The 25,542-nt window shown below is 36.5% G+C and overlaps 1 protein-coding gene across 1 annotated transcript in view; it reads right to left on the reverse strand.

Annotated features, from left to right (window-relative positions):
* Positions 1-25,542, reverse strand: part of FMN2 (formin 2) — a gene marked incomplete at both ends in the record, with an annotated part of 134,359 nt that overhangs the window by 103,115 nt on the left and 5,702 nt on the right. The window contains 1 exon segment of the mRNA XM_082048938.1: positions 10,398-10,564. Coding sequence (XP_081905064.1) covers positions 10,398-10,564 — 167 coding nt within the window.

Raw genomic sequence — 25,542 nt, forward strand, 5'->3', positions numbered from 1 at the left:
GATTTTGTTACTGTTTCTGTACCACCCAAATCTCAAAAGACAGAGGAAAATAAGATTCAAAAAAGTCAGAGGTAAATCAGAATTTCCCGCCCCCCCCCCACTCTACTACCTTACACAACCCAGGGAACACAAGGAAGAACAACATCTACAGAGGGTTAGCTGGGTAAGCACAGTCAGCTTTCAGTGGGATTACATGTAGGGACATAAGGCAATAAAACAGAAGGCAACAAACTATAGATAATGTTGACATAGCATGGATGAGGTAGACAAAGAGTTAAACTGTTCCTGGACATATTTCACCATGCTAGTTCTTGAAAGATACAGTACAATCATTTAACAACAAATTTTTGAAGTATTATTAGTCTACATGAATTAAGATGCACTAAAACCAAAACAAAGCAAGCATGGTAAGCCTCAGAATTATTGTACAGAAGGGATACATTATAAAGGTAATAAAATATGAGCTACCAGTGTTCTTGCTGATTTTTTTTTACAGCATATAAACTATGAACAGTTATAAACTAAGACATCACACAACTCCATAACCGACTCCTAATCCAGCATGAGAGATTTGTTTGCAAGTATAAAAGCACTTTTTTGTTTGTTTTAGGATTCTTCACATACACTACTCAACACAGAAAAGGATGCTGAAATAGACTCAGAGATTAACAGAGGCAGATGTAAACTTGCAAAAATGCATTGGAGGGGTTTGCACTGCAACCACAATGTATCTGTATTCAACATATAAGCAAGGTATTTAACAGCTATATTCAGACTACTTGCAAACTAATACACAATTTAAAATATGAAAAATCCTCATGACAGACAGAAAGGTAATCTGAAGGTCTGGACTTCAAGTTGATAGTCCATAAACTACAATTAAAATGGGAAAAGATTGACCCTGTCTCCACTTCTGTGCCCTTCAAAAGAGGTGAATCATTTGAATGTTCTAATTCCTACTCACTCAAGATACTGTCCAAAATCTAATCCTTTTAAGCTTTAATTTCTTGTCAGTTAATACACTAACATATTTTGTTTCTCTGATAATATCATGACACTGCATGATTATTAGAACATTTAGAAGAAAGATATATGCAACCAATTCTGTGATGTTGAAGTACTGTTCAAGCAAAAGACACAAAATAATTCAAATTTTTTTAAAAAAAATCCAGATTTGCTTTTATCATTAATAATTTTAACACAAGAATCCACAAACCTGGATTTCCACATCCAACTTTTTTTCCCCTTTAATCTTTTCATTTCCAAGGCAATTTTTACTGCATAGTATTGTAAGTACAGCCAGTGAATATTCTTACCGTGATCAAGCTTTGAATATATCTTGAATTTCCACTTCATCTTGCTCAGACTCCTCTATTTGGTGTGCACTTCTTTTCAGTAATATATATATATATATATATCTAGATATAGATACGTCCTTGTAGTGAATGATCACCATCTTATTTATTCGGACTCATTTCTGAGTGGACACTAAAAGCTTAAAGTTATCTGAGTCCAGCGCATGAAACATGATGGCAAGAAGAGTTGTCATTTCCACACATCCTTACACAGCACTTTCCACCACTTCTTAAAACTGCAGAGCATTCACACATGGGCAAGGCAAACTGCCTACAGAATCTGATGGTACCTAATCAATAGACATTTTACCAATTATAGATGCTAGCATTTAGAATAGAGTCAGGTCTGCAGTTTAACTCACTCTCTTCCTAGCCAGCTCTCAGTAGGCACAAAGAATGGCTTTTTGTAGCACATTTTAATGCTCGGACACCACAGTGTTACATTTCAGGTCCATAATATATTAAATATGAATTATGTTCCTTCACTGCTTGAGCTAAAGATATGCTTTCCTCCTAATATTTAAAGATTCAAGCCAATGCTGTAAGCTACTCAAAGTAAGGGTCTCTATCAAATGACACATAGAAAGAGGCTGATGGACCCAGAACTAGGGCCATGAGATAGACCTGTGGCCAGAATCAGGATTCTGGTGAGCCCTAAGCTTTCAGAAAAGGGGTCATACATTTTTCACAGAGATCAGGTTTGTTCCCCAGGCACGGACTGAGGTAGAGATTAGTATATCCACCACTGTATGAATATAACGTGCAACCTTGAATCTGTGCTTTTGGCAGTTGTATTGCTACGGGAGATAAGCAGGTAAGATGACCTTCTATTCAACACTCTTCAGCTTTTAATCAACTGTTTATCTGCTTCCAGTTCAAAGGACAAACATAGACATTGTGAGATACAAGAGTTGGAGCTGAAACAGCAATAAATGTACACACGTCTGCCCAAACTGGTTGCAAAGGCATGAGTTGGCAACATGAGAATAAAGGTGAAAAGAATCTGACCAGAAGTATTTTGACAATACTCAAAAAAAGGCATGCAGTTAGCTCATACATGGCAAGATGGGAAAGGCATGGTGTACAGAAGCACACTGCTATCAGAAATAGCCTCTGCTCTTCAGCTCAGCACAGCAGTAGATGGGGGAAATGCATCAGCTGTACCTCTAAAGCTTCTTATACTAGAGTGAATTGGCACAAACTGCCCTGGTGACTCCTGTGTTAAGCCATGATGGAATCAGGCCTTCTCTTGCACGGCATTTCTTTTAAAATTGTAAACCTGAATGATTTTTCACTAGAACCCCAAACATACAAAGTTGTCCTGAAGAGGGGAGGAGAGAAGGGTTGGCATGTCTGCAGACAGGAATAAATGGGTCAGGAGTAAACCTATAGTGATAGTTACAAGTAAGTTCCTACTCATCAAATCAGTCTGTCTCTGGACAGTCTTCCAATGGGAAGAGTTGGAGGAGCATGGAGAGGACAAAGTATAACTGCATTTAAGATGAAGCTAGATAAACTTGTAGAAGAATTACATGTTATGGTACTTGGGTAAGCAAGGGCCAGACTCCATGACTCAGAAGGTGTTTTCCAGGCCTAAGAAATCCAAAGAGATTGTTTCACATTTGTATATAACTGCTTGTCATTCAGACTGTTTCAAGTGCATGGCAGGAGGTTTTTTTTTTTTCCCCTCCCATTCAGGAAGTTTAATCATTCTACTATACTAAGTACAGAACCTCTAAAATGAAAGAAAGCTAATTGTATGTTCCCATTGCATATAAATAGTTAATTGGACAAGTAAGGTTTTAGGTCAGGAAATCAGAGCTGGACTACCTCAAAATGCTCTTATCAGCAGGAGACTGCTTTATTTTAAGCAGCTTTTAAAATAAAGAAATCAATACTATCAAGAATGAGGAAAGTGGTTTACTTTTTGAGGAGAGGTTCAGCAACAAAGCTCTGTCTGACCACTGACAGAACCAGAGTGGTGATTAAACATGGCTCTCAGCTTGTATTACCTTGGGCTGTGAGCACAGATGCCTTTCAAGGCTGAAAAGAGCAAGTCAGACATAATACTGTAATGTATGGCTGAAGTAGCACTTTATCCTCATCAACTAAATTTCATGCATGGACATTTTACTCAAGTGATTTTTATTTTCTTTTCAGAAAACTGGTGGGTCTCAACAATTCATTTAAAAACACTTTAAGTGTCAAAAAAACCCCATGAAACATTTCTTTCCCATGAAATGACTTCAGCCTCCTCAACAGAACAAACTTGCTTGATCCCATTGAGCTCAGGATTCAACATAATATCCTAAGGATATGAGAGGCCAGTAGAGCCAAAAGCTCTGTAGTTAGGGCCCTCATGGGGAAAGGAAATCAGGAAACTAGACTGCAGATTTCCACATCTATTCTCAATCAGTTCCAGAGTTATTGTCTTGGTCATCCTATTCCCCAATAACTTCTACCTTTGATATAGCCAAATAAATTGAACTGGTGAGCTTGCCTGAAATTTTTATTGGAAGAAGGAACCGTGGCTAGCCTCTTATGAAACAGAGGAATCTCAAAATCTAGCCTCTTTACACATTGAACTTGAACTCACGCTTGAAGACTGCATCCTAAGGCTATGATGATTTCAGCTGTTACTTAGACCATCTGATGGTGTGTCCTATCTCATTCACTATTTCCAGAAATCCTAAGCTGACGCAATAAGTTTCTCCATCAGGAGTTGTTTTCACTTGCACAGTTCTGCAATAGGTTTGGATTCTGATAAATTTGAATTTTTCAAAGAAATCTGTTTCAATAGAAAATTCCTATCACCTCTGTTCCATTTGAAAAGGTGTATTATTACTACCATAAAAACTTCCTCTTGAAAATACAGAGGCATGCAATATACACAAATTCAACCCTCACTGTATTCTCAGTTCCAAACTAGAAAAAAAGACTGAGTTATAACTGTCATTCTTAAGAAAGTGAACTAATGCACCAAAGGTCATAAAACAGAAAGATCTCTTTAGGTGACAGGGTGACCACCACTTTTACACTATGCACAATGATTTTGAAAGCTGTAAACAGGTTGTGTAAACTTAACATCCAGCATGTGTCTCTTCAAGCAGTTCAGAATAACATGCAGGTAAATCAACATTCTCTGCAAAAAGAAGCATAAGAACCTAACAACACCCTACACATAAAATACCTCAGTCGACAGTGTATACAGTAGCATCACCTCAAGTAACTGAAAAAAGAAAAAAGAAAAAGAAAAAGAAAAGGCTAGAAGTCTGCAGGGCCAGATGTAACAACTATAAAATAAATAGGCAATTAAAATTTTAATAAGGAAGATGGGAAACAGAATAACAGGAATCCTTCAGCCCAGTAATCATCCAACTGTTTCCATTTTACTATTCTCAGGAATGTTTATAGTTGCTCACCAAAAGACAAAGTGTCACTAAGTGTTACTAGGCAATGGAAAAGGAAGAGGAGACATGAGGGCTTTGATTTAGCCAAACTCAACTGCCATAGTAACCTACATGACAAACAAAGATTAAGAAAGAAAATTAACTGTTTTCTCTGCTCTGTTCCACAATTTTCACTTATTAACTTGTACAGCCTAACTCACTACTGACCCCCACCTTACTGCCATTAAAAATTTCATAAGATGGGACAACATTCAGTCCTACACATTTTATTCCTGAGCATTAAAAGTTTGCTTGAAGAAATGCTGTATTGTTGCCAGCTTTGTGCTGCAATTCAGAAGAAAAGTTCTTCTAAGGCTGAAGTCAATTCTTGGGAAAGTTGCTCTTTGGAAACTGATCACTGGTATTTTGGCTCTCTGACTTCTGGGAAAGGAGTCTGTCTGCAATCTGTTTAACTACTAATTTTCAGACTGGCATAAACAGTGCAAATAAACTAAAATTAATTGAAGTCTTCATGTCACTAACTCCTTTTCCAGCTGACCTGCAAAGTCCCACCATCTGCTACTGCTCAGCAGAAAGAAAGCAATGTCTTTATTTCCTTAAAAAGCATTTGCATCACCACAGGTGGCCAGGAGATAATAGGAAAACAGCCATTTTTATAGCATTTCCCATTTATGCTGTCTGGCTCTTTGTTTCCTTGTGGAAGCGTTATTCCAGAAATGGATGAAAATCTAGTCTGGCATCAGAACTACAAATCGCACAAGAGGTAGTCCCTATCCCAAACTGTCAAACATGCCTATGCATAAAACCACATCATGACACAGTAAAGACAGACATTCTCCAGAAGATATCCGTTTAGCTCTTTCATTATAGAATATGCTGAAATAATTTATAAATCAAAAAGATATAACAGCTAACACTAATCTTTATAACTTATATACATTACTGATGGCTCTCCAAAGCGAGCCATCTTCCAGCTTCTGTGATACATCATTAACAGGAGAGCTAAGCAGGAGATGAGATCTCTTGTTTAAAATTGTGGTCCTCCAACAGGTGGCTGGAAAACTTGCCTGTGGGTATATAAATCATTCTTGCTAATGATGCACTCTTTCGCCAGCTCAGCATTGTGTTTATTTTGCTCTAATATTATAAAATAATGAGGTAACATTAAGACTAGAGCTTAGGACTACACCTACACTATAGAAATATAGTTAATTTAATAACATGACACAGTCATTTGGGACCACAAGAGTTTTTCACAAAGTAATTTCTTACATATCATTCAGTCAGAGAGTGTTTGATTTTAATTTGAAAGTTTAGAAGTCCTCTTGAACAAGTCCCAACTATTAAAAAGGGAAAAATTCAAAAGGCAAGTAGGCACTATTTATTTAAAAGGCAACCCATTTTTTGGAGAACATTATTTAAATAGGCTATTGCTAATCTATCTTTCTATAAGTTGTGCAATTACTTGTTTGTGCAATTACTTGCTTGGCCATTTTTAAAAAAATTCTTTTTAAAAATGTTTTTATTTTTTTTTTCTTTTATAAAACACTAGCAGAAGAATGAAAGGCTGTAAAGATAGCCTGATGAGTAACTGGTCATGACACCCATGAGGCAATAATTAGCAGCCTCTCCAGGAGAAAGGAAACTAGAAAAAAGGGCATCATATTACTGGACAGTGAACCTTTCATTTTACATTTACTTACTTATTAAGATACCATTACATTATAATAAGAGTAGGTAGGAAGAGCTATAACAAAATATCCCGCTGCTTCTCAACAACAAACATCTTAAAAGTCTCAACCCTGTCTACTTCTGTTACTTCTAAAACTTTGTTCAACTTCTATTTTTCCGACTAATCTTTTATTCTGGGCATCTGCCACAATCTGTTTGGAAATAAATAATAAATAAAGTGGGCCATGATAGAACATGAAAGTTTCCTCAGAAGTTCTTAAAACAGTTTTGAAGTTTCTGGCTTTGGGCTATGACTTGAAATCTGACAAAAAGCTCACAGATAGTTTAGGAACATGCCATTTCCGATCATCATTAAAATGTATCCAAAATCTGACAAAGTTATCAGTCTCTGAAAACTGGACACCACCCTCAGCATAAATGTGATGACAGCTGCTAGTTCTCTGAAGATTTATGCTCTCACTAGGTATTTGTTGGTTCTTCATGTTTGCCGTATACTAACAAAGGAGTAATCATAAAGTCAAGAAAGCATAACCTACACCAGAAATACAAGTAACAATAATTTAATCTAAACTGGCTTCCAGGAGCTATTATAATAGTAACCCAAGAAACTAAGAGCTGTGAAAGTTTTCTTTACTCTTAATGCAATGCCTAATTGCAGTCAGACAGTGTGGAAAAGAAACAGGATCCAACAAGAAAAAGATGATGTGTGCAATTATTCAACGGGCTGAGGCAGAGGCGCATACTGAAGCCTGGAATATCTTGGGAGAAAAAAAAAACAAAAACCCCAACAAAACAGATCTCTTGTGTGTTACTTGGAAAACAGACAAAATTTGGGCACACGCTTATAAGACAGGGAGAGCAAGAGGTGACCACTGGGCATTAGCAGTAAAGAAGATGATAATATAGTCAGAGTGTGCAATTGCAAACATTTCAAGACAACAGAGAGTTCAGCATTAGGTATATTAAACTAAATTCACTGGAAGACATCCAGAAAAGGAGATCAGAGTGAGAGAATAAGACTTTAAAATAATCTGTTTATATTCATCTCAAGCCATGAGCAATAGATCATGGAGCGAACAAAACTTACTGAATTATTTTCATAAACTGTAACCTAACATCTTCAAAAATCAAAGTCTGTGGGGCCACATTTAAGCAAAAGGGGAATCATGGTTTTTATTCAACATAAAAAAAGAGTAAGTTAAAGCTCAGAAATACATGGGATCCATCACAAAAGGAGGAAAAAAAAAAACAGGATTCAAGGAAGGATTTCAGTGGAAAAAAGGTTGGAAATTCTGGAAAACAAACAAAGAAACAACAAACAAACATGCTAAAGGAGTGTCATAAGAGGCTTTATGAGAACCAGACTAAGACAAAAATCAAAACAGCCAAACGAGTAACATTAACGAACAAGCAAGCACAAGAGCTGGTTGTATCAGGGAGCGAGGATGAGAAGGTGTCAAACAAACCTGACTGGGATCAGGATAGGGTTACAGGAACTTTGTTGGTAGCAGTTTCAGCTGAGTGAAAAGGACACCAGCAAAACTGGAGGCAATCCAGGATGGAACTGGAGGCACATCTGATGAACTCAGAGATGAAGGAAGAATATGGGGCTGGCCGTGCTCCCAATTTTGGAGTAAGGTCAAAGATGATGTATCTCCCAATTCTAGATGGGTGAAACTTAAGCATTACTTAAGGCGGGTTTAATTCCTCTGTCTTTGAGATTAACAGTTAGATCAACATTAAATTCCTCTTCTAATGATTTTAAAAACACAACAAAAACCTAAATAAGAAAAAGGCAAACTACAGACATAGGGAGGGAAGAAAGAGGGAACATGAGTCACAGATTGCACATCTTTTTAAAGTAATGTACAGAATCACCATAAGATATTTACATTATTTTTTAATTGTTTTATTTCCTTACATAACTATTGGCATTTATTCTCTGTAAGATATTTTATTTACTCACTCTAAGAAGCAAAATCAGCTAGAAGAAGCCTGATTTTGAAGTTCTCAGCCACTAGAGTTTATACTGCGAGTTCTAAACATTTTCACCCTTGTTGGGCACGTAATGAATAAACAGTGTTCCTGTACCATGGTCACCAAGGCTGAAACACAAACATATTCCCAAACTCGATAGCAGCAGCTCTCACCTTCGTGCCATGTGAAATTCAGTTGTTGAGATCTTAGTGTTCAGACAGATGCATGCTCCTTTGAAGTAGGGTGCACTACTAGTTGAATACATGTACGCAGGTCTTTATGTTACTTCTGACACTGTTTTACAGGAGTTTGATCTGTTTAGGGGACTTATACAGAAAAACAGTAAGAGAGCATTTGTGTCTTACTGAGAGTCCAATTCAATTATGATTGGTGCTAGGCCAGCAACCTCTTAAATTGCTGACTTTGACGCACTGTTCACATGGCACTAGCCCAGGCTACTTTTTTTTTTTCAGAAAGTACATCTTGATGGATACCTCAGTGAAGGATAACTAGAATAATTCTTTCACTAAGACAAAGAATAGTACACCAGTTAATGAAAGAGCCTCTTCTGCCTCTTTCTAAATGCATCATTTGATAAAATCTGTTTGTAAGTGAGGAGAAACTTTTTAAAAAAAGACTATTGTGTTTAATACTTGAAAGAAGAAGAGTTTAGCTGAATATATGGTAAGAACAGAACAGAAAACATTTCCAGAATGTTTTAAACAAACTGGAAAAAATAGGACATGTAAATTTATTGAGTATATTTAACCACAAACACTTTCAGATGGTGTGTGATTAAGTTGCTTGAATAACCTCAGTTTTTTAGTCACACTCAATGTTTTGATTAATTTCTAAAAAGAGTTTGAAAATATTTTAAACATTTTTTTTTTTTAAAAGGAAAAAAAAAGGTTGAATATTGTTAGAGAGAACATGGAGTGATTTTGTAGATAAGCTAGTTTATCTAGGAAAGCTTGCTTGTGTTAAGAATTCATTAGACAAATTTATTCTACCCATTTTCACTTCACCAGTTGTATTAGGCTATTCTTCAGGAAAGACTAGAAAGATTTAAAGAGTTAAAAAGACTGGTTCTCCCATATCTATGCCAATCATTTTTTGAGAATTTCTAACCAAGCTTCAGCTAAATGTATAGAATAGGGATGATCTTAACTATATGACTAAGGTATTAAGTAGATTAGTTAATATTTGTACATTATTTTAAAGTTAATTAGTAAAGAGAAAAACCTTTATTATCTTCAGACACATAAACCACTACAAAGAAGTGTCAAAATTTAAAAGCAAAGATCAGAAAAATAAGTTCAGTGTAAAACTTCACGGTTTGTACAGTATCAGACAATGTTGAATTCATCATCCAAGAAGAAAAAAAAAAAGGATGTTAGGCGATGTCTACACCACAATTTTGTAATGGTATGCAAACACCATGAAAAACAGCAGTCTGGCCAGATAGCCCAAAGGCACAGATAACACAGTAGCTGGAACTCTAGCAAAGTTGCACTGATCCCAGCACTATTTTGTATCAAAACCTTTCAGGGAGAAGAAATCATCTAGCATAGATATCCTATTTGGGTTCTGTAAAGTTTTTTTTACATGCTGTTTTCTGTTGTTCCTTTAATCCTTATTTTTGGTGAAGCAGCTATGGGATTGGAGTGTTGATAGTCCTACAGAGTGCTTTGATTAAAATGAAAAGACTTAATGAAAACCACAGATGAAGAACAGTTCAGTAGACTAAGATATGAGTTAATAAGTTAAGAAAACAAGTTAATAGAGAACCTTTTAAAACTTACGCTTACTTGGATCCAAAAGTGTACGCACCTGAGCTCATAATACTAGCCAGCCACTCTCTCAAGGTTAATTTTCATTAAAAGGGCTAATAGAATTCTCTCAGGACTGATGAGACATGTTATGCTTGGCAAAACAGAACAAAGAGAATGTTTTCACTACTTACATCGAACGTGGGTGTGGTTTGCTGGGTGTTCTGATTACATGGTTCTCTGAAGCAGTCGGTGAATGGAAGCAAAAGACCCAACGCAATAATACGAGAACACAGTTTTTCCGCTTCTTCTTGTGGCGCATTTTCCTGCTGGTTGAAGAGCTTTTCCAGTAGAGTTCGTCCTGCCAAGGTGATGACACAGATCAATAAGAATTTGTAGCTATCTATGGGACACAAATATTAAGGCATTACAATGTCTATTGAAAATCTCAACTATTAGAAGTATAAACATGAAATAAAAAAAATAATTCTTCAGAAAAGTATCCCATAATAGGTCTTCAATATAACGTAGTTCGATATAATAATTTGAACTGATCTGTAGCCTCATTAATGAGGATATTCAAGAAAATATACCTTGTGTTGGCCACACTGAGGAGTACAGGCAAAAAACATGAGATATTACTGTAGCATCAATTTCCGGTTTATTTAAATTATGCAATTGTCCTAATGGGAAAAATCAAAATATTACCAAGAAACATCATAAAATGATCATAGTCTTTAAGAAATTGTTCTCTGCTTCTTTGGAGAAACTCTCAATAAAAGAATAATAACAAAACAAACAAACAAACAAACAGAACTCCTGATAACTATTCTATTTTAAATTGTATTTAATACGGCTCCAGAGCAGCAGAGTACTCCAAACTAAAACACAGTACCATAAGCATCAACTCAGAGAAGTAAAACTTTTGAAAAGCAATAAAAGAGATTTATTCCTATTACAGAGCCAGATTTCACAATCGAGGTGTTTTCTTTGTTATCTCACCAAAGCATGAAAGGAAAACATACGCTATAAAGTATATTAAAGGTGACAATGCTAGAGGTTTGAAAGACCTTTGTGCTGTGTGCAATTAGTCAGAGAGAGACTACAAAAATCAGTTATAGACCCCGGCTGTAGTAAAATCTACATGCTAAGAATATTAAATTGCTTGATTAAGCTCTAGAATGTCAAAAGATGCCAATGTGCAGAGTTACAGGACATAAATGAGGAGACTAAATAGATCTACTGGAAGAGAAAAGGTAGACAGAGTAATAAAGTTAATTTCATGTTTTAGTATAAACTAGCTGTGAATACAATTTTACCTAAATCAGTTCCTTCAGTTCCTATAGTCTCTTTTTCCCACCTTCTCTCTGGAAGCCAAAGGTACTTTTCCAGAAAAAGTACATTAAGAAAGCATTTTAGTGACATTTAAAGTAGCAATAATAATAATAACCATGATAGTACTACTTGGTTTTTTTGGGTTTTTTTTTGTTTGTTTGTTTGTTTGGTTTTTTTTACATACAAATGCAAGATCTCTGTTTGAATCTTGATTTTATTCAAAATGTAAATTTTCCCAGGCTTTTTAAACATACAAAAAAGATTTTTTTATAAAACATGTGGATGTAATTTATAAAGGACATTGTAAGTGACATTTGGCCCAAAGTTTCTGTATTATATTAAATTCATGGGACAATACAGCCCAAAATAAACAATACATTAAAATGTTGGAAGTTATTTCTAAGATTTTCCCCTCCACATCTGAAGAACTGATAATATTGAATTATTTGTCCAAGTTTCCTGGCCTTTTATTAGACATGCTACAGTACATTCAAGGGGATAAGCCAGGGGATAAACTTATAAGATACACAAGTTTTGTTATTTTTGCTGATTAGTTTGCCTTTGTTCCTTGGTTTCACCACCTATAAGGTGATGATAACATAATTGCTTATTCAACATATCCTTCTTTTTAGCTGAAGATCAAGTTCAGTTGTTAAACCTTCAAAGTCATTAATTAATTGAAGACAGGCTTTCTTACTGTCTGAAAATGCACTGTGATTTTTCACAACAATTTACTCACAGTTACAGCGATGTACAGCAATTCCCTGCATGAAGAAAGGCTACAGCATGAAACTAAGTGAAGCACAAATAGGGTGCTATCTGCAGACAGACAGTTTTGTGATTTCTTCATAATTTTTCTTTGGGGCTGTAGTTGCCAATGCTTAGTGGTGCTGTAAAAGACCACTTAAAAAAGCCCCAGGTATTACCTTTTTACTGCTGTAAATTGATCTTCCTAGCTAAAAATACTAAGGTTAAGCTATATCAGCAAGTTTTAGAAAAAAAAAGAAAAGTATAAGACAGGCATCAGACTGACACTAGAGCACCAATAAGTAGCATTTCTGCTAGACTTTTGAGGCAATGCACATCATATTACCATAGTATCATCTTAGATCACTGAGTAAAGTTCAATAAGATGGAAAGTTGTCTAGCTAAATTAGAGACTGCAAGTGACAAGGATGAATGGAGAAGTCGATGCTTTACGTTTATCTAAAATGCAGAAGAAAAAATAATAAGAAGAAAATACACCAGAGGAAGAGTACCCTGCACACACACACACACAAATAGGACTACATGAGAAAATGACACATTTCCTCATGTCATACTAAATATTAAAATGTTGTCCATGACTTCTGAACATCAGACTTTATATATATATATAATTTTTTTAATATATATATAAAAATTATATATATAATTATATATAATTTCTATATATATTTATATATATAATTTTATATATATAATTTTATTTATATATATATATAATTTTTATATATATATATATATATATAATTTATATATATATATATTTTTTTTTTTGTCTGGATGTTCCAACATCTAAATAGTCATGTCATGTTTAGAGAGTGTTCTCCTGGCCATCCAGAAGAATAGCCCCCTGCCCCTTTTGGTTTAACTGAATTAACAGGAATAACATCTAGCACTGATAAAACAGGAAACGAGCCCTTTTTTGTTTTTATTTTTCTTTTTTTTTTTTTTCTTCTCCTTAATCCATCCATTATTTTGCTATTCTTTGTACCGCTTAAGTCTTGCTCAGATACTTTGTTCAGAATTTCAGTTGCCATTCAGTTGCAGTTTAATTTGTATAGTGGTTTTTAACTACTGTTGCTTAGTGAATATTAACATTTGTCTAAACATACTTTAGTATTCAGACAAGATATCATAGAATAAGCATATATGTTAAATAAAGTCATTAATGAACTTAACTTCTCTTACTGCACTCTGCATTACTTATGCCACTTTGTCCATCTGAGGCTTAAGTGTTCTCCCCAGTGCATTATCAGTCTTGGAATAAATACAGTAGTAAAATTTATTTAATTATATTAGCTAGTACTTTTTGAGCTGAAAGAATCAATCATTTAAACTAACTTCAGTACAATTAAGTTGTCCTTTGCATCAAATATTCATTGAGTCAAAAAAATAAAGGTTCCCAACAGAAAGATAATAATATTTGGACAAAGATGTGCTCTGACACAGCTTACGTGTTCCTTACGATTGCTATGGAGAGCTGAGGACAGACAGAAATTTGAATTACAGAAGTACATTTTGCCAGTTCATTTCACACATTTTACCAAATGCAAGCTGAAAAAAAGTTCGTTTTTCAATGCATACAGAAAATGGCTTCACTATGAACAGCTGTGGGGAAAAAAAAAAGCAACAAAACAAAACACCAACACTGCATCAACAATAAATGCGTTATATGTTTAAAGCACTTACTTGCCAATATATTTAGAACAGACTGTTAAGCCACTGAAATTTTGTACCTAACCAGCTAGGGGCTCATCATCAAATTGAACAGTCATTACAAGTGTCAGAACCACTCACCTCCCCCCAAACATAAAACACAGCCAAAGTTATAAAAAGGACAATGCATATTTCCATAAAGGGAAGTGAGGAGTATAGCCCACCAAAAGAAAGTGTGTCATTACTTGGGAATGTCACTAATTTTCTCAAGGCAACACCATACCATCGGGTACTTCCCAACAGACAGAGTCACTGTGGTGCTCTAGTTCAGACAGGGCTGAAGCTCTTTTACAGGGAAGACCAATGTTTGAAAACCACCACTCACCAAGAAGTTGTGCCTCCCTTGTCAAGTGCGTCTGACATTTCTCTTTCACCTGTTTTCAGGTAAAAGCCAGTTGTCACTACAGCAGAAGCATTCCAGCTCCTAAGTCCTTTGCAGCCTGGGGAGGTTGGTGCCAAATTTCCCCCCCGCCTGGCTGCCCTCTGCCCTTATCTGTGCCTGCACTGATGTCAATAAAGCAACATGTGTTCAGGAAGCAGCAGGAATCACATTCATGATTTTGATAAAGGGCAAGATGAAGGTTATATTTTTGTTCAGGTATAGCAAAATACCTCCTTAACTTTGGATGCCACAGGCTTTTAACTACTTCTGTTTGGAACCAAAAATGGTTTGCCAGCATTCCATCTATTTGCACTATAATTATGTCAAATTAAAATGACTTTGTGTCTAGATGTGCAAAATTGTGCAATATTAATCCCTGTATCTATTCCTTAAACAGAAAAACCAAAATCACGGCCATATTTAATTCCTAGGTTAAATTCCCATCGAATTCAACCACAATATTTTAAGCTACATTTTTTCATCTTTAGTTTATAAATAAAATGCAGCAAGAATAGCCTTAATCACCTCTTACTCATAACTTACATGAGGTAACATCTGAATGTGTTCTCAATAGGTAAATATGGTTGCAAATAACCTGGAATAATTAAATGATTAATGATGTCATAATTATTAAATGATCAGCTGATTTCTGCTACAGGGATTGAAGGGCAATGGTAAAAGGCATTTATCTTGGTTGCCTTTACACACCATGAAAATAGTAAAGAACAAAGATATCTCAGCTTCTTCCCCACTCCCCCCCTTAAAAAGGTCAATTTTTTTTACATTATAACAACATTTCTTCCCATAAATCCCAGGTCATGAAGTTCTTAGAGCCTATTCTTTCTTTTCCCCTAAGCACTAGTTTGGCAAGAATGGAAGGTGTACCAGCTTTTGAACTAGAGAAGAACTGCAGTTAAGTTTCAGCCTTCGATAAAATCAGTGTTCTGAGGATCTTGCCAAAACCCTCCAGCAAATGACTATAAATCTATAAGTTATTTTTTAGCAGCTTAGAATGACTTACTAAATCCTAGCTAAGTGATAAGACTTTTTTATTTTCTTACAAAGGATTACACAATTAACTAACTAAAAGAATGGGAATGTGAAATTAAGTTGGGTAGTATTAGGTACTCTTGATATTTTGTGATACTTTTTCTGCTATAGCTCAGCCTAGGTCTTCTGTCTCAGCTTCCAAATTCCATGTTGTCTACCACCATGTCATCTGCCACTTCTTTCCATTCTCATTAAGATGAAGCACTATGATCTTACAATCTCTAGCAGGACATCACTATGACCAACACCTGAATAGCGCTTCATCAAAATCACCTCTGGCAACAACTGAAGAACATATAAGCCATTCACTGCACAATGAAAATTCGCAAGTCCAGAATGGTTTCCATTCATATTTTCTGCCTTTTTCAAAAATGCAGGTAATTGCTATTCTTGAATGATCATTTTCAACGTGAGATTTAGTGCAACCATGTTCACTCAAATGCAAGGTGGAGGGAGAAAGGATGACTACCCCCACCAAAAGTCATTTTACAAACATTATTTCATATAATAATGAAATATTGTAAAATATTAACTATTTTATCTATAAATATATATATTTATATAAAATATACATATAATAATTTCATGTAATCCTCCCACCCAGTACCAGCCTGACACAGTCACAGATTCTCCCTTGGCCTGAAGAGATATCTGTATGTACGTATTACGCACCCTTCCATATGGCAGGAACTGCTACAGACCTTGACCGTCAGTACTAATAATGTGAACCACCTTGTCTGTCATGAGCACGACTGTGCTCCGGCAGGGAGATCAGACTAGATGATCTTTTGAGGTCCTTTCCAATCCCTAACATTCTGTGATTCTGTGACTTTTGACGGGAGAGGTTGCCTTCATTAGAAGGAAGCAAGTTTGGCCTATTACAGTTATTTTATATTTCAGGACAACTTTTTTTCTCCTGAGGCACACACTAAAAATAAGGATTTACACTTTTCTGAAATGCAGGTCTTTATTGAACGTTGAAAGCACATTCAGTACTGTCCACCGAGAAATACAGGCAAGTCCCAACTCAAGGAATTCACATTATAGTTCTTTTCCTGACCAATCTGCACAGAAGACCAACCTTTCAAAGAGCAACAAGGTGAACAATAAAATCCTTAAAAAACAGCAATATCACGAGCATGTTGTTGTTAACTTTGGATTTGCTTAGTTATTGAGGGGAATCATAGAATCATAGAATGCTAGGGATTGGAAGGGGCCTTGAAAGATCATCCAGTGCAATCTCCCTGCTGGAGCAGGAACACCCAGATGAGGTTACACAGGAGTGTGTCCAGGTGGGTTTTGAATGTCTCCAGAGTAGGAGACTCCACAACCTCCCTGGGCAGCCTGTTCCAGTGTTCTGTTACCCTCACTGAGAAGAAGATTCTTCTCAAGTTTAAGTGGAACCTCTTATGCTCCAGCTTAAACCGATTACCCCTTGTCCTACCATCGTTTGTCACCGAGAAGAGCCTGGCTCCATCCTCGTGACATTCACCCTTTACAAATTTATAAACATTCATAAGGTCACCCCTCAGTTTCCTCTTCTCCAAACTAAAGAGACCCAGCTCCCTCAGCCTTTCCTCATAAGGGAGATGCTCTACTCCCTTAATCATCTTGGTTGCCTTACTCTGGACTCTCTCCAGCAGTTCCCTGTCCTTCTTGAACTGAGGGGCCCAGAACTGGACACAATATTCCAGGTGTGGTCTCACCAGGGCAGAGTAGAGGGGAAGGAGAACCTCTCTTGACCTACTAACCACCCCCCTTGTAATACACCCCAGGATGCCATTGGCCCTCTTGGCCACAAGGTCACAGTGCTGGCTCATGGTCATCCTGCTGTCCACCAGGACCCCCAGGTCCCTCTCCCCTACACTGCTCTCTAATGGATCATTCCCCAGCTTATACTGGAACCTGGGGTTGTTCCTGCCCAGATGCAATACTCTACATTTGCCCTTGTTATATTTCATTAAATTTTTCCCTGCCCAGCTCTCTAACCTGTCTAGGTCTTGCCGGATGGCAGCACAGCCTTCTGGCATGTAAGCCACTCCTCTTGGCTTGGTGTCATCAGCAAACTTGCTGATAGTACACTCTAGTCCCTCATCCAAGTCATTAATGAAGCAAAGAGACAAATGTGAGAGAAAGAGGAGAAAGCTAGAGTATTCACAGACACACTAAAAAGCCACACATTCATGCACTGAGGCCCAGCACCACAGCAGAGATTGCAATAACATTTCCCTGAGGATTGAGTTCTTATAACCTCACATTTATCTTTAAAGATGTGCTTTCTATCCTCCTGACACCGCATTTGCAAAAGCCCGGGAGCACATCTGTCAGTGAGCACAAGCTGAGACTGATGATACAAATGAGTTCTACTCCAAAAGCTCCCCCTCCTGTCAGCCTCCCACAATTCTCTCTTCTAACCACCAGAGCACCACACCACGCTGGCACCGTCAGCACAGCAGCTGCATCCGCACATTTTAAGCTACACGGACTGGAGGCAGACTTTCAACTTTAGTTTTTCCAATGTAGGGTGAATGGCTGCAGTGTAATTCCAGCCCTGAACACCCCACTCAGAGTCGTATCATGGGTTAACAGTGACTCATGCACATAGTGCTTCCATCTTCAAAAGCAAAATCAGCTTGCCCTCTTTTCCCCAGTTGTTCCCCGTTTCAGTGGGATTATAAATGCTCACACAGCAAAGAGATTTCATAAGCTTTGAAGCCAAAAGTACCATAGGTGGTGCTCTATTTTGGGGAGCTAGGACAAGAAAAAAAAAAAAAAATAGAAGGAAAACAAAGGAGATGAAGTGATGCATTACCATTCAGAATGTTTTCTATTAGTCTTACGAAATATACCAAGACAAGTGTGGTCTTATTATGATTTTTCAATTTCCAAAGGATTACAATAGTGAACATATTTATATCAATTAAAAAAAAACAAACAAACAAACAAACAAAAAAAAACCCCAAAAAACAGAGAAGAATTTCATAGTTTAGGAAAAACTATAATTCAGATATCCACTACCACATATATCCCTAAAATATTCCTTCCTTCCAACTTTTTTCTTGTCTGCTTTGCTACATATACTACCACCCAGGTCACAGCTAAATCAGATCTAAATCGGCTGGCAAAGCACCTGAACTGTGCAGCATCAACTGTTCCTTGGAATGCCAGAAGAAGACAAACCCCTCCAGGAGACAGAAATACTGCAAAGACTTCCATACGTGCTTGCTTGTACATGTGCTAGTAGTTGCAATTCCATGTAATTTCTTAAATACTTTACAGTACGAGATTTTTTCGTTCATCCTATTCCTCCAAACTACACAGAAAAAGTGTGCTGAAGCATTTCCAAGGGGCAAATCAATCACACTTCATTTTCACCTTTCTACTGTTTAACATACTTTTCTAGATCTCAAATATACAAAGCATTTAGTTACTAATAATTCACATATAAAATTAATATTTCAAGGATCAAAAGTATTAAATTTCCTAAATATTTGCCTTTAATTCCATAATATTTTCAAATTTCAAGTTTTTCAGCTAACCTGTACCAGCAAGCCTAAGTATAGTATGCAACACATGACTGCTGAGAGAGAAGAGGTTTTCAGAGTTGTATGTGGAACCTGAGCAATGAAACGGAACTGGGAACTGGTACTTCAGACATCTCTTCAAATAACAAGTCCTGCATAAACACATATTGAATATACATTTGCACTAAAAAACAAAACAAAACAAAACAAATTAATTTAGTCTCTTGCTTGCCTGAAGCCTGACCTGGGAGGTTACACCCAGTATTTCAGGATTAGAGACTTCATTTATTGTTCTTTTTTACTGCAGCTTCTAATCCTCTGCTGATTTAGATTGGGAATCTCTGTTATAGATCTCATCCTATGAGGTTGTTTTGGCTGTTTTGTTGTTGTTGTTGTTTTAAAGGGACTGTATTTTCATCGACAGATACTTTTCCTAAAACCACGTGATGGTTTTGTCACAACCTGGTTACATAAAATACGGAAAACCCACCAACCAATAGACCTGCACACACAACATGGTTTCATAACAAAAAGAAAAAAAAAATCTAATCCTTCCACTATGAATAAATACAAAATAAACTGTGTCGTAAGTCTTATTTCCAGGCAACATGAACCTTAAAAGTAAAAAAACTTGTCAAGGTCTAGAGTTATGGTGCAAATTCCTATGATTGTCATAAAGATATTTCCTTTTGTTTTTATTATCAATGTAATAGCTAATATCTGCCTTCACTGCCTGTACACATAGATATGTTTCTAAGGGGAATAAAACAGAGGATAAATAATGATTTCTTTATATAATAATATTGTATATTAACATGTTATGCGCATTACATTAATTTATATTTTATATATATATATATATATATTTATATGCTATATTTTAGTTTTTACAATGATACTAAAGTTACAGCTGTGTGAAAACACCTGAGTGGACTGTACTTTCTTCTCTGATATTCTGTCTCTAGATTTCCTGGCTCTGTTAACATGGATGGTATGAACCGAACCCACATCATCATAAATTCAGAAGTCAAAAGCAGAAAACCTCTCTAAACAAGAGAATTAGGAAAAAGACCTACATCAACACTATCTCCCCATTTACCCACAATGCCTGCCTACACACAGTACTATATAATTTCAAAGTTGGAAATACATATTTATTAAATTCAACTGAAAAAACATGTATCGATGGATTGACTACGTTCACAGGCTCTTCAAACAACTAGAATAAAACTGCCAATTATTAATTTTGCATTTGTCAGTTATGTATGTGATTGTCACAGTGAACACCATGCTTTACTTTGCCAGGCTGTCTGAATCTCTTGACACCTCAATCTTGCACCCTTTGTGATGTCCCTTAGTACTGTGTCTCTTAGTACTCTCTTAAGAGTTAAAAATTTTCCATTAAAACTCTTAACGAGTTTTAAGTTAGAACCACAATATATCAACATCCATGTAACTCAAGCAAGTCATTTTTTTCCCTAATTATAGCCCCACAATTATCATTAATCATTTCAGCATGATCCAGGTTGTGTAAAACAACTCAAATAACCGTATCATTGCATTTTCAACTAACTCAGCTAGAACAAGCAACCTATTACACAGTTACAGAAAGAGAATCACACAATTCTAACAGTTTCAAGTGTTCAAGACATCCCCAAAAAAAACAGGGAACACATGTGTGCCTGCTCCCTTTTGGAAGGAGGGTCACAAGCTGCTACTGGCAAGAGACTCCTACTGCTGCCCACCACAGCATACACAGGGCAAAAGTGGCATCTCACCCAAATGCCACTGAAATTCTTCCAAGAATGGCCTGATGGAAAAAGCAGAGGTCTGGCAAAACTAGAAAAAATGGGATTCCCCAGAAATCAAGATGACAAGGAAACAACTCAGAATTAATGAAGGAAAAAGACACCTCAGAAAGGATGTTACAAGCAAATATTTTTTTTAAAAAAAACTTATCTCATTCTACCTATTGTGTCCCATGATTGAACCAAGCAGTTGTATTTTAAAATGGCTTGCTCCACTCATGCTGCCTATCAGACATAGCAATACCACCAATCCCAGCATATCACCCAACGGTCTGTTAAAAGATAACTTAACCATATGCCATACTTGCACAAATCATGCTGGAAAAAAATGAAGCAATCAGGTCAAAGCTGATAATGCAGACCTTGGTCCTCATGAAATGACTCCCAGTGCCAGCTCAGTTCCTAATTTTGAAATTTGTGTTATAGCAGAGAAAGACAAAATTTTACTGGGAATTTCACTCAGTGATGAAAAGGTCAAGTCCTGCAAACACTAAGGTCAGGACCCAGTTTTACTCTTACATTAATTATACAATAAAATTCCACAACTTGACCAAACACCAGGTAGAGAAGGTGAAAACAAAGCCCTTTCTCTTTGATGGAATAGAAGTAACATGAGAGAGTCCCTTATCAAAAACACCAGTAATTTTCTTCTTTGGGCTATTTGCAGTGTTTCAATTTTGTACATAAGCCAAGATTAATTCCTTCCTAATACTCTTGCATTGTCTAGAAAGTAGCTGTACATAAAATTATCAATGTAATCTTATTGATCTTTGTTAAAACCACACTGCATATTGTTCCATTTTTCTTTGCCCTTTTATCGTATAACCAGTAGCTAATTATATCTTATTTTCTCCCTCAAGATTTGTTCCAAAGCCTTGCTTGTTGCTGCAGTCAAAATTAAGTTAATGAAAATCACCTGGATCATTTGCAATAACAACATAACAGTTTTTCTGCAAAGCAGGTATTATAGCTTTGTTATCCCAGAACTTCAAAATATATTAAAATAAATGTGATGGCCTGTGACAGTGCTTTCAGAATTCTTGCAGATTAGCAAGTCTCTGAAGGATTCCATCTCCCTAACTTCAGCATTAAGCTCCTTGACATTTTGCTTTCACAGTGACTAAGATTTGATACATTTCTCCCACACTTAATTTTCTGATGTATGACATACAGGATAAGCTGAGGCAAAGTATTAAACTATGTTTTTATCCTTACATTTCACTATTTGTATCATATATACAGTGAAGGGTAAGAATATATCTTAAATGTCACTAAATATCCTTCAGAAGCTGAAGTTTTTAAATGTCAACCAATTCCCCAACTATGATACAGCAACGGTACACAGTACAAAATACCTTTCTAAAATGTAAAGACGATGCACCCTGCCACAACATTACGTGGCATGCCCCTTCTCACTTTGATTTCTCTTCAGTTCTAATGCAGTATTATTGCAGATTACAGAAGTATGTTGCTAAAGTGTTCCTAATTGCAACGGTTTATGATAAAAGAAAATCTATATGTGTCCATCTACCAAATCTTTCAGGCATCATATGCATCTTTAGCAACTTCCATATTGTGTTTTCCAGGTGCGTAGGTTCCTCTCAGCAAGTATTTAATCCTGCCCATCTTTACCCTTTTAGTTTCCGTGGTGATTTGTTGTGTGAAGGTGGCATTCTGTGCCAGGTTCTCACAGACTGCTGGAAAGCCACAGTTGTTTCTGTCCAGCTCTTTAAGAAGCTTCTCTGATGTCTTTTTTTTTTTTTTTTTTTTTTTTTTTTGAGTAGCTATTACTAATAGCATCTTTTGTCAGTCCAAACTCATGCACACTGACATTCGATGCAGTCTGGCGCATCTCTATCTTAGAAGTAACTTCAAGTATTTGCTCTAGCACCCACAGGTCACAAAACACAACTGAACTGAATGAGCAAGCCTCTGAAGGGGGATACAAATAACAAATTTCTTTCAACCCACTCATTAGTGCCCCAGCATGACTTAGCTTTTACTCCTCTCCAGGAGCTGTGTACCCACAGTTTGACAATCTCCTCCAGTTTTAATAACTGCAGACTTTTTAATATTTATCACAATGTACACAAGCTCTTATTCTTTGTATGCATAAACAAAAACTGGTGAGAAGAATAAAGGAGAAAAGCAGAAAATCATAACTACATTCCACAAAAAAAGAAAAATATATACATGCATGCCTATATATTTCTGCACATATGTTCTTCTAGACTTCATTCAAATAAAACCTAAGCACGTCTCCCTTGCTATAACTGGACCTTCATGTTCTTTTATTGATGCAATAAAATATTTCCCTCAACTATTTCTCAGCATACTGTATTGCCTTGACTCTTTGCATGACAAAATAGTGTTTACATACACACCCTCTATTATGAAGGCAACGTTTTGGTTTTTTCCAGTTTTTTTTTCTTTTTTTAATGAAAACCACCTTTTCTTCTATGCCTGTCAGCAGATGTTAATGCAGTTAGTTATAGTATTACTGCAATATTGGCTTCTTTTGTACAGTTATTTTTTCCTATAACTGTAAGAAAGAGGAAAAAATACAAGTTGTTTTTCCCTTGGTACATACTAGCTATTATATTTCTTGAAGGGACATCTGAGTCAGATCTTGGCATCAAATAAACTCTAGAATGAAAGCTACCTCCTATAATTAGTTCCACAGTAAAGTTATCTGTGCTTCCTCCTGATTCAAATTCACACAGGGTTCAGAGTTCTGGAGCTCCTGATAAATTTCATACAGATCCTGAGACCAAATAATTCATACTTTTACTGACAAATAAGACTGTCCTGATGATAAATATAATTTGTGACTAGGCTTACCTGCCACTATTCACTTGCATATGTCAAGACACAAAGATATTAAATTCTCAAGCATTTCTGCAATTTTATGTATATTAAGATTTACTTTTATAATGGTGATGTTGTTTATACACAATCTCACAACCACTGCTGCAAAACTGCCAACTGACTTAGTGGGTTCTACCATCTATGCATCTACAGATGAAAGAAGTCATGTTATGTATTTATCTGAGAATAAAGCAAGGTTCTGCATCAGAAAACACGCAATTCATGGTCAGAAAGCCTAGCTATTTCCATAAATGTGAAGGAATCTTAATATGGACAGCAGTGATATGGAAATAAAATTAGGAATATTCATTTGGTACTCAAGGTAACAGTGACCATCTTCTTGTCTCTAACTTCCTTTAAATGAACTGAAATGTAGGAATGCAGGAAGTTGTTGCTGCTTAAAGCAAATAAGTGTGACACAGCTCCTGAACCCACTTTGCTGTCTTTTCTAAAGCACTTAATGAAATGCAACTGGCCTTGTATTATCATATGAAGAAGCAGGAATGATGTGACATAATGTAAAATCTTCACATCCTCCCATCGCCTTCCTTTCACAGATTTTCACTGTTTCTGCCCTGTTTCCCTTTTATCAGCTCACCTAATGCCCCAAAAAGAGAAATTGTATGCATAAAAATTTCCAGAAACCGTTGTATGCCACCTGGCCTCTACAGAACTATGCTTTGAAATGCACCTAAAAATAATCAAAGCCACAGTCACAGAAACACCCACACACTTTGTCACCACTACTCCTTATGTAAGTTTGAATTTTGGCAGGAGTAGCTTATAAAGAATACACTTGGTCATATTCTGAGCTTGGTTAAACTACAGCACAAACAAGATGCCTTGGCTAACTAGTATTTTTGCATTTTCTATCACCATGATTCACATTAGGACTTGATTTATCTTATGCAAGTGGCCTAAAATACTCTTAGAGATGCTTTTCAATTCCAAGTTTATTTTTCTTTAGACACCACAGTGTGGAGAAAAAGGTGAGGCCTGCTTCAAGAAACAGACATTTTTCTGCAAAGAACAGGCCTATGTACAGTTTAAAGAAAAAAGAAAAAAATGGACACATCACCCCACCCAAGCTATTAAATAATTTAAAAAAATTAAAAAAAAATATAAAGCACAATTTAGTCCAATAAATACATTCAGATCTAAATCCCATATAACTATTCCCACTGGAATAATCCACTGCTCTTTTAACAGAAATGAAATCACTGAAGCACACAACGTCCTTTAACGACCAGTTCTGGCCTGATCCCATGTGTGATGGTTATTATAGTGGTACTATGCCTCAGATCGAAGCAGAGATGCATGGGCCTCCAGCTATAAACTGCCCCTTTTCCTTTCCCCCTTTGCTCCCCAAAAGACACCAGCAGGCACCCAAGACGACACATTTCTAGTCCAGACACGAGTCAGGCTGCCAGTCAGACCTCAGAACAGAACTGCTGCTCAGAAAAAAGTTGCCAGAGAGATGCAACCACTTAGTCCCATGACCAAAACCTGCTGCTCCCAGTGAAGTTCTAGGTAAAGATCAAAGCATTAATCATGAGGCCCCATCAAAACAGCCCTGTGGCATCACTGCATTCCAGTGGTATTGCTCATGTTGCTCGCTTTCCCATATTGCAGTGCTGGCACAGCAACATTAAAGCAATTTATCAGCACTCAGCAGTCTTTCAATAACAGCAGCCCATTTTCAAACACACTTTACTGTAGTTGGAGTGCAGTATTGCAGCCCTTTTCTTTTTTTTTTCCTCCACCTCTCTCCAGGTTTGGGTTTACTAGGCAAAAAGAGTGGGGTCTTTCCCTTCACATGCTTACTAGCAACACCCAGTGTAGTGTGTGATCCCATATCACATGAAGAGTGGCTGTTGCCAGGTCCCTTAGT

The sequence above is a fragment of the Streptopelia decaocto genome (genome assembly GCF_964273445.1).
Source record: "Streptopelia decaocto genome assembly, chromosome: 3".
Classification (NCBI taxonomy): Eukaryota; Metazoa; Chordata; class Aves; order Columbiformes; family Columbidae; genus Streptopelia; species Streptopelia decaocto.